Genomic DNA, 10,741 nt, shown 5'->3' with positions numbered 1-10,741 from the left:
ATTCAACTCAAAAGAAAAAACTTTTAGACTATGTTTGAGAGTTATGACGGAAAATAATAGAGAGGAATCAAAGGGTTAGGGGAGGGAACAAGGATCACATGTCTCAAGAAATTCTTGTCTCCATGTCCCAAGCCAATCACATTACAAAAAGTAATACAAAATTGTTTTCTATTTTTATGATTTTTTTTCTTAACTAGTTGGCATTTTTTTGATAGGATTGGTACACAATGAGACACCAAATATTGGGATAGGTGATCTACATTCTAGGGGAGGAACGGAAAAATAAAGAAAGACAAATCAAACAAAACCTCTCACATGCTTCGGAATGCGAAATTTAAAATGAGAGATTAAAGTAATGATAATGAAGAAAATATTTTTTTAATTTTTATTTAAAAATCGAATTAAAAGTGAGAAATGAACAAGAATATAACTATAACATGTTATTAATAAAGACATTTAAATATTTTGATATGTTTATCTGCAAAAATAATTCCCAAATTGGAGGAACAACAAAAATGAGCATTTGAAAGATGTTAGAGACTTGAGAGAACTTCTACAACCTCTCTCTTTGTCTAAACTCCTAAACAATGAACTGTGTCCAAAGTCATCAATTCCGCTTTAAATGAAGACTCTAACATAGTTTTAAGGATTTGTTTGCATGTTGGATTTTGAAGGAGAAAAAAATATAAATGAAGAATTCATATTTATCTCACATGTATTGTATTTCATGATTCGAAGGGAATCTTCGAAGTCATGACATACATATGTGAGAAGCTTTCCATTTCTCTTATTTTCTCATCAAAATCTAACTAGAAAATAAAATCTAACTAAACCTTCCAAAAGTTGGAACTGTAAAAAAACGTTGAGGTGGTCGTGCCTAAATAGACAATAATTAAAGAAATGAAGTTGTGACTAGCATCATTATTAACAATAGATTATAGAAGTAGCAATAAGTCTTGTCTACATTTTTTCCTTTTTAGGAGGGATTAGGTTACTCTAGGAGTAACTTTCAAGATTTACTCAAAATCTCTATCATTCATTCTATTATAATCTAAAGGTTCTTAATCTTATTTTAAAAGTCATGTGAAAGTCACATGCCACTTGACCTATGTTCTCTTCCCTTCTCTTTCTCCTCCCCTTCATACATTATAGCTCCTAGGGGTGAGCATGACCCGACCCTATCTGCTCATTCGATACGGCTCGATCATGATCAGACCCAAATAGGGTCGAATTTCCTCGGGTCTAGGGTCGGGTTCGGGTTCAAAGATTAGACCTGAACAATATTTAGGGTCGGGTAGGAACCAAACATGATCCGTCACAACCCGTCTCATGTTCACTCATTCATTATGTTAGTATGTGTCTTTATTCAAATATATACAGAGTAATGTCACCTTTTTGGTCGAATGTATTATTGATTCTCTAAAATTTTCATCATATATACATAATTAATAATATTCATACATATATCATTTTATATGTCCAATTACATATTCATAATAATAAATAATATCGAGAAGACTTTATCTAAAATGAGTATGCATTATATTTAACCAGGTCTAGGGTCGAGTTCGGGTTTAAAGGATGATTCGGTCGATATTTAGGGTCGGGTTAGCATCAGATCTAAGGTCGGGTCCAGGTTCAAAAGAATAACCCGGTCAACATGTAGGGTCGGGTAAGAACAAGCCTTAACCCATCCTAACGTGGCTCATGTTCACCCCTAATAGCTCATTCAGAGTTTGCAATTTCTCACCCATTTGATATTCTCTTGTTATTCCTTCAAAGTTTGCAATTTCTCACCGATATTATATTCTCTTCCTATATCCATCCTCTTCTCTTCTTATTTCACTGTTTTTGACTTAGAAATTTTATATTCATGTTTAATCAGGTGTTGTATAATCATATAGCCTAAGTTATGTTGCCCATTTCTACATGCAACTTTTCACGTTGAAACTTGTGCACATACACCTCCATTCCTATTTTTTCTTCACCAAGAAAGTAATGGAAGTGCCAGAAATTCCAAGTTGGTCATAATTTGTTTTCATTTTTTCTATTTTTATTAAGTGTTCCATTGAATTCTTGCTCTTTCTTTATTCGACGACTTTAATTATAAAGCATAATATCCTTGATTTTGTATGTGTTGTTTGGGTTGTTCAAGGATTTAAGTTCTTCTACCGAGGGTTTGGAATCAGAAGAGAAGATGAGTATAAGAAGAGAATATCAAATGCGTGAGAAAGTACAAACTTTGAAGAATATGTGGTATAGTACAATGGAGGATTTCTAAGGAGAAATCACAAATTTCTTCCCACAATGTCTGGTTATTAAATATGGTATAAAGAGAAGGATAAAATGGTTTAGTGGCATGTGACTTTACATGACTTTTAAAATAATGATTATGAGTCTTTAGATTATAATAGAATAAATAGTAGAGATTTGGAGTAACTCTTGAAAGTTACTGCTAGAGTAACTTGATCCCTCCCATTTCCTTTGATAAAAAGATGCATTTGTTTTCAATTTTTGCATCAATTGCAAACAAGTATACTAGTTGAAATTGTAAGAAATGACAAAAGGACCCTCTTCATTTGTTTTGCACACACATTTTTGGACCAAAGGGAAAAGTTTCTAAAACTGAGTTCATTAAGTGGAGGGTGGGATGGTGAAGTATTCGTTATGTTGACAACAAAATAACATTATTTTGAGTGAAGAGTGGATGAATAAAACATCACATATTCCAAAAAAGTCATGTCTCTATGTCAACAAAATTTCATTAAATAATATAAAAATATTAATTTATGTTTTTATATTTTTTTTTAATGTAGTGTAATTCTTTAATTAGATGTGAATTTTAAATAAGACAGATGATCTCCATCCAGAGTGAAGATCTTGTTTCTCAATCAGTTAGGGTCAAAAGAATGGAATTAACGTTTAATTATGTTAAAGTGGTAAAAATATTATAGTGGATAAAAATACTCTAACTTATATTTATTGCACACAAATTGTATAAGAAAAATTACTTGGAAACAAAACCAAATATATATCAAGAAGGATAGTTTTAAGTGTAATATTACATGCTTTCTTCACGTGATTTAAATTATACTTGCAGTCTTTTTTGTGGTTATTGAGGTTGGGTGTGAAATATTGTGATTTAAAAAATATCTTTTAATTTTATATGCTCTAATGTAGTTGTACTACTACTAATTCAGTGTCATACAATAATTATAATATAATATGGTTGCGGTGGTTATTGGGGCAAGATCAAATGATGTAATAATGATTTAAATTGCAGACTTCATCATATGATGCGACCCCACAATGTTATGGTTGTGGTGACCACTATAACTGTATCACACAGCAATCGAGTGTGACACCATATTACAATGACGTGATCGTATTGGATTGTAATGCAATCACATCTGACTGTATTTGTTAAAATAGATGTGTTTTCTGTTTTGTATAATCGATTAACAATTTGGTTAACCGATTATGTAGTTAGTTACTTCAGTTAGTTAAGCTGAACTTTGTTTGTGATTTTACTATAAAATGTGAGTCTTACACCTTTGTAATAACAATTCAATAATGAAAATATTATGTGGTATTCTTCAATACTCTAGTGCCAATTCTATTTCTCTATTAAGCTTGAATCTTTGCTCTTCTTGTTCCTATCTTGAGTTCTTTCTTTTCAAGTATGGAAATCCATGTTTTAACATGGTATCATAGCATAATTATTCCTTTATTAGCTTCCGCTATTTATCCATCATTCCAAGATTTAACAAGGAATGATCATTATCATTCTCATTTTCAAGCATTGCATTTCAAGATTCTATGTCATGAAGAACCATTCTTGCAACATCTTCAATACTAAAGATTTGCTCCTTCTTCTCAACTCGTGGCATCTTCTTTTCCATCACAATGAAGGGAAGAAGCAGGTTCCAAAAGGGTGTATGGCAATTAAGCTTTTGAAGGTGACTGAAGAAGAATATGAGTTTGATAAGAAAGGAGTCATCACTATCTCTTGTCATGTTGAGGAATTCAGAAACATTCAGTACTATATTGATAGGGAAATTTCACACCTTCATGTTCATTGCTTTGGTTTTTTATTTTCATTAGGAAGTTCTTTATCCTAAGTTTGAGAGAATATTTTCTTTACCCATCATGTATCTTTCTTCAAGATCATTTTTCAAGAGTTCAACAAATGACTTCCCATATTTGCAATTCAAGTTCCATTTTCTTTCTTGCATGGCTGTTTCATACAAGACATTGCTGCTTAAGAATTTGGTATCAAATTTCCATGTCAAATTTCATACCAAACCTCAAACTCTTCAAAATAGAATTACTACACACATCAATTCCCTCTAATTTGATATCCTTGAAAGTTCTTGAGATTCTTGGTTCACTTCACATTTTCCTTTCTTCTTGTTCTTTTATATATTACCCCTAATTATTTCTCATTTCTTTATTACTCTAATTTTTTTACCTCTCTCTCTCTCATTAAACACACAACATTATAGTGTGTAATTTTTTTCCCTCATTGAAGCAACATATAAGGATCAAGAAGATTAAGGTTCATCTCATTTCTCTCTTTCATCTGTTATGATTGGTTTGCTTCTTTCAAATAGATGGTTAAGCATCGGATGAAATTGCTTCTGTCAAATGGTGGTTAAGCGTCAGTATTGCTTCAAGTTCAGATTTCAAGATTGGGAGACGAAGATTCGCTCACCAGTAAGAGTAAGAGGATGTTTTAGAGTATAATCATCATGATTCAGTAAAATCATTTCAAGCTTGGAATGTTTGATTCATTCCAGCTTGCGGGGGTGTTAAAATAGATGTGTTTTCTGTTTTGTATAATCGATTAACAATTTAGTTAACCGATTATGTAGTTAGTTACTCCAGTTAGTTAAGCTGAACTTTGTTTGTGATTTTACTATAAAATGTGAGTCTTGCACCTTTATAATAACAATTCAATATGAAAATATTATGTGGTTCAATACTCTAGTGCCAATTCTATTTTTCTATTAAGCTTGAATCTTTGCTCTTCTTGTTCCTATCTTGAGTTCTTTCTTTTCAAGTATGGAAATCCATGTTTTAACAGTACTTAAGCTGCATCATACCACATCAAATTTAAAAGTAACTTTTTAATTATAAAATAATTCACACCACAACAGCATAATAATTAGAAGTCTTTGTCTTTGCTGGTAATAGTCTTTTATATTTACTGATGCTTATATTTGATAAGTACATGATGAGTATTGAGTTGAAGCATTGAAAGAAGAAAGGTAAAGTTTGAAGAGAAGAAGCATTGTTATTGAGTTAAGGAATGGAAGTAGAAGATTTAGATTATGTATTGGTTCCTACAGGACTGTTTGTGTTGGGAATATATCATATTTGGCTTCTCTACACTATCATACGCTTCCCATCTCGCACTGTTATTGGCTTAAATGAGATTTCTCGTTATCAATGGGTTCTTTCTATCATGACTGTTAGTAATCTCTCTCTATCTCTCTACCTTCATTTCCTTTTTATCACTTTACTATTATCATTCTTGTGTCTGATTATGAGCTATTTTCTATTTCATTACACCTTTCTAAAGAATTTGGGTTTGTTTTTGCCTTGTGTTTGAGTAATTAAGCTTAACTAAGTGCTTAAAAGCTTATTCAACAAGTTGTTTTTATTGGAATAAATTAAAAAGAACTTTTTTTCGTGAACTTCTTTGATAAGCTTATTGAAATAAGCGCGCGTAAGTGATTATTAGACATGTTAATTTGATAGGAGAGAGTGAGACACTAATTTGGTAAAGTTTACAACAAGGAGAACTCATTTGAAATTCGTTTAGGGTTTATTTGCAAATTGGTTTTTGGAAAGTAACGAAGGAAAGAGAAAGACTTCAGAGCCATGAAGTGCACTTGTAAGGTGACTCTGAAGCCTTCCCTTTCCATTTTTCCTCTCGATAACTCAACTCGCAAATCAACTCTTAGATAACTACTAAAACTATAACCATTTTGTACTGGTTTATCAGTGTAGTTATTGTTGGAACTTACAAAAACAACAGTTATGTAGTATACTATAGTTTGGATTAGGCTGGTGTGCCAGTTGTCTTCTCACATGAACCTTGTGTCAAAGTTTAAATCTATTAAAAAAGCTTAATCCACTAGCTAAAGTGATATAACACCGAAATTAGACTGAGTAATTTTATTGATGAACATAGGAATTATACAATATACAGTAATAGGCTTCCTGTCCCACAGATCTAACTCTCCTAGTACGCGTATTACAGCAATGGCTTGCGGTCCCAGAGTTCCGGGAAATCCTTTAGAGAATATATGTGCCCGGAAAACTAGGAAATACAAATCTAATACCTGTCTACCATCATCTTTCTGGAAAATAACTTCCAGATATGAGGTTCCTATCATTTCCTACCCCAAGAGGATCAGTCTTGTCTTCAAGGCTATGATTCTTCAGGATATATTCCTCTTCCTAGGTTGCACTTTCAGCTGACATTCCTCGCCTTTGGACCAAAAATTGTTTGACTTTAAGTCCTAATGCCAAAGTAACCCGAGAATTAATGAGATTGTGGCTTGTCTGACTATCTATCATCACGACACTCCTTTTAGTTTTCCTTCCACTCTCATAGTTTTGACTTCATCCAACATATGATTATTGATCACAAATACTCCCAATGCATTGCATTGAATGTCATTCCCAACGTTTTCGTTATCAACTTCAATTTTTATCACTTCCCCTTCTGCATTTATGCCTTCATTGGCTCCTAGGATCACCAACCTCTACTGCCTTTCTGTAAATTGATGCAGCTGTTGAAATTTCTCCCCACACCAGAAACATAGTTCTATGCTTTTATAATCCATCACCTCTGCTTCTATGTCTCTAGCCAATTTCTTTGCTTGAAGCCTTGATTGAAGCTTGAATATGTGCAGTCTTTGTTTTATGTAGTAGCCTCCTATAAAATAACTCAAGTATTGTTTTTCTGGAAGTTTCCTTACTTGAGAAAACAAGAATTCGAAGACAAGGATATACTCATTCTCAGTCCTGGTTTGCATCACATCTTTCAACTCTGCACTTTCCTCGCTGTATGCCTTTCTGCACCATTCTCCCTTCGAATCTTGCCACCAAAGCTTCCTTGAAAATTTTCCATGTTAAAGTTGTTTCAGGTTCCCTTAACAAATTAAACCAATGAATGGTTGAACCTTCCAAACTCAATTTTGCTAACTTAATTCTGACATCCTCACTTGTGTTTTGCACATCAAAATAAGTTTCAGCCCTTGTGGATCCAACCAACATGGTATTCTTCATCAATAATTCAATCTTTTTAACAGTCACACAATGCTTATCGAAGACTTGGGAATCAGAATTTGACCCATTACCTAGATCACCCTCCTTCATTGGAACTCTTCTCCTCTTCTGTTACTTTTCTCATTGCTTTCTTAATTTCAACTGCAAATCTCTCCATCAAATTGATCTCCAACCGCCCTATTTTTGCTTCCATACTCGCAAGCACCTTTGCTTCAATTCTACCCCCCAAACCATCAATCTTTTAATCTAGAAGATCCATGCAATCTGTCCCACGAGTCATGGTTGAAATGCACTTACACTGGTCTCTCAGTTCCTTCCTTTGGATCAGGCAGGTCGGACCAAAAGATAGAACGTAAAAATTAGACTGAGCGATCTTATTAATGAACACAGGAATTAGACAATATACAGCAATAGGCTTTCTGTCCCTGTGTTCCAGAAACTTGCCAGAATATCTCTGCCCAGAAAACTACCAATTACAAAATACAAAGTAATTGCCACATAACTGACCCTAAAAATAAATAACTGCAACTAAACGTATACTCCTACTGATCTTCCCTTATTGTTAAATACTACAAAAACTCCTCTTTCTTGAAACTAACTTCCAGATATGAAGACTCTATCATAAAGGTTAAATGTGAGTTTTATTTCACTAACACCTTCTCCTGTTTGCTTCTGGTTGTTCCTTTCTTATTCTTGCAGTATAATTCATTTTATTGAATTCAAAATTGCCAATCTTGAGTGTGTCCGTGCATGCAAACATGTGTGTGTATTTGTATGTTGAATGTTTGTTTCATAACAAAATAGTCTGTTCAGATTTATGGTAGAAAAGAGCAACCAGTATGATTGCTCATTTCTACCGTGTGCTTGCTCGAATCTGAAAAATCAGAAAGGTCTTGATGGAAAATGGTCTAATGTAATAATATGCTTCAAATGAAGGTACAAATTTCTAGAATCATAATTTATATGAACTAGAAAGTCATAAGTCTTGCAAATACTAATTGATGATAATTGATGTATACATGTTGTACCTTAGACATGGATCTTTTGCTTAGTTCCATGTATTCACTGATACATGCATATGAAAGGAATTTGACAAGTCACAAGTACTTACCTGTGTGTAATTTAAGAATAATGGTGGATTGCTTTAATAGTTGATATTCTAAAGCAGATATTGTACCATCCTGTAGTTTTTTTTGTCTCACTTTAGATTCATTGATCAGATGCATGAGTCTCACAGCTTATAGTCATTATTTATTATACGTATTGATAAGTGGTTTACCTATAAGGCTGTAATACTAAGGCTTTCTGGATTAGTTCCACTACTACTGAAATAATATTCTGAAGTTAAGACAATTTTTCTATGAATCCAAAGTAGACATTTAACCATATTTTAGTCTTAAGTTAATCTCCTTTTATAGGTTTGTAAACCAGATGCATGAGTCTTTGTGAATATCGAGATCATATTTATGCTGAACATGTTGCAATTGTTTTGATCACCAATTTGACTCTTCTGTGTGGTAATACATACAATGCTGATGCTAATCTTGCCATCACAAACCTACACTATCATCCTGATTAGGATTTCATTGACTTATTTTGGTTATAGAAGTAAAGTGAAATTGCTGTAGGTAGCTGATTTGACCAATTCAAAGGATAGCGAGGTGTTGCTTTGAACAGCGTTTATAGTGAAGAGGTAGTGCAGGTTGATATGAAATTCTATCTTTAATGATTCTTTGAAGTAGAGGGGATTTCACATGGAAAGAATAGTAAAATGATCCATAAAGGTTGCAAGCATGTCCTTGTGAAATGTCAATAAGGAAAATCTTATTTGCAGCTAGTATTCAAATAGAAAAAATGATGGTACCTTATAAGCTCAGATCGGTCAATACTCAATACATACCTATGGGTGTAATCTTATGTTTGAACCATACCCAACTAACTTCAGAATTGTGTTTAAAGATATGTCGGAATACCAAGTATTCAAATAGAAATAGTGAGCTAAGAATGGTTGGCGCTACTGGTAAGAGCGGATTATGTTAACTAAGTTGATCCCAGTACAAATCCTGCCATGTCCATTGCTGGTGGATCATTATTTACTTTGACAATTTGTTATGTGTAGTTAGATTTTATTTATCATGACAGTAGTTTCCATGACAAACTCCATTGCATTGTTTTCAGGATCCCTTAAAAAATGGTGTTTTGGCTGTTCAAACAATCCGCAACAATATCATGGCATCGACTCTCCTAGCTACTACAGCAATCACACTTAGTTCACTTATTGGTGTTTTTGCAAGCAATAACTCAGATACCAAATTAGTTTTCGGCAATAAAACTTCCCTTAATTCTTCGGTAAAACGCCTCTCAATCTCACTATGCTTCCTTGTTGCATTTCTATGTAATGTGCAGTCTATTAGATACTATGCACATGTGAGCTTCTTAATCACTAGTCCTGCACTTAAAGGCAAAATGGATTTCATTGAATATGTTGCAAAAACCTTGAGCCGTGGAAGTCACTCTTGGTCTCTTGGGTTGAGGGCATTCTATGTGTCAATTCCTCTTGTCCTATGGATTTATGGTCCCATACCCATGTTTACTTGTTGCTGCATCACATCATTTATTTTGTACTTCTTGGATACAACCACTCAAATCACAAGAGATCTTCATACTAAGTCATTCAAGCAGAGGGAAACTGAGGACACTGATGCAGCATAGGTCCACAATTGTATTTGTTACTAATATTGAACTAATTAGCCATTATCTTTTAGCTGATAGTAATTTTCTCTCTCAAGTTTTCTGTTGTAGATTTTGCACACTCATACTCTAATTCTGTCACCTCAAATATATGATTAACTGCAAATGTGTTAAATACTTGGTAGGAAAAGGTTTATGGTTGTTGTGGTCTTGTATGGCTTAAATGCAGATTAATCAGCGCCTTTTGGTTTCTGGATATCAGCTGATTTATAAAATTAGTGCCAGTTAAATATATATGCTTCTCATCCCAGATAATTATACACTAATACAGCGAGATTAGTGCTACTGTATTGAATATGATTCCAGTAATATACCTTCATTACAGGTGGACATGAATAGCATGTTTGAAAAAAAACAGGTTTCATGTGTTTGAGATATATCAGGCAAGGCATGCAATGAGTCAAGTATCATAATATGAAGATAATTTTTCCATATGAATATGTGGTGTAATCTTCTGATTGACAACCTCTTTGTGGATTGCCTTTGTTGTAGGATCGTTTCTTGTGAAAGTCCTCTTTGTTGATTGATGATTCACTTTGTTATAACTTATTTGATTGCTTTGAATATTTGTACTTTAATTAGCCTCGGTTGGCTTGCAATTTGTTGAGAATTGATGAAGTGATTGTAGAATGGAATGAAAGTGATGCACGGTTTGTAATGATGTGAATTGGGATGATGGTTGTTTATG

The 10,741-nt window shown here is 33.4% G+C and overlaps 1 protein-coding gene across 2 annotated transcripts; it reads left to right on the top strand.

The window, feature by feature from the left end:
* Nucleotides 5,225-10,146, top strand: LOC109343555. 2 transcript variants are annotated; one of them, XM_019581909.1, is made up of 3 exons: nucleotides 5,225-5,473; nucleotides 9,481-10,041; nucleotides 10,075-10,138. In XM_019581909.1, exons 1-2 carry the CDS (start codon nucleotides 5,312-5,314, stop codon nucleotides 10,012-10,014), a joined length of 696 nt encoding a protein of 231 aa, XP_019437454.1. In that variant the 5' UTR covers nucleotides 5,225-5,311; the 3' UTR covers nucleotides 10,015-10,041; nucleotides 10,075-10,138. The 2 variants fall into 2 exon arrangements, with proteins under 2 accessions (XP_019437454.1, XP_019437453.1); XM_019581908.1 differs by having other exon boundaries at nucleotides 9,481-10,146.

The sequence above is a fragment of the Lupinus angustifolius genome, chromosome LG03 (assembly GCF_001865875.1).
Source record: "Lupinus angustifolius cultivar Tanjil chromosome LG03, LupAngTanjil_v1.0, whole genome shotgun sequence".
Lineage (NCBI taxonomy): Eukaryota > Viridiplantae > Streptophyta > Magnoliopsida > Fabales > Fabaceae > Lupinus > Lupinus angustifolius.
The sequence above is the reverse complement of the archived record's forward strand: the minus strand, read 5'-3'. Positions and strand labels throughout refer to the sequence as shown.

What these genes read in the sequence shown, in the direction of transcription:
- LOC109343555 (XM_019581908.1), top strand. Translation starts at nt 5,312, where the DNA reads ATGGAAGTAGAAGATTTAGATTATGTATTGGTTCCTACAGGACTGTTT. An exon ending in GGGTTCTTTCTATCATGACT is followed by an intron (nt 5,474 to 9,480) that starts GTTAGTAATCTC and finishes CATTGTTTTCAG; the next exon opens with GATCCCTTAAAAAATGGTGT.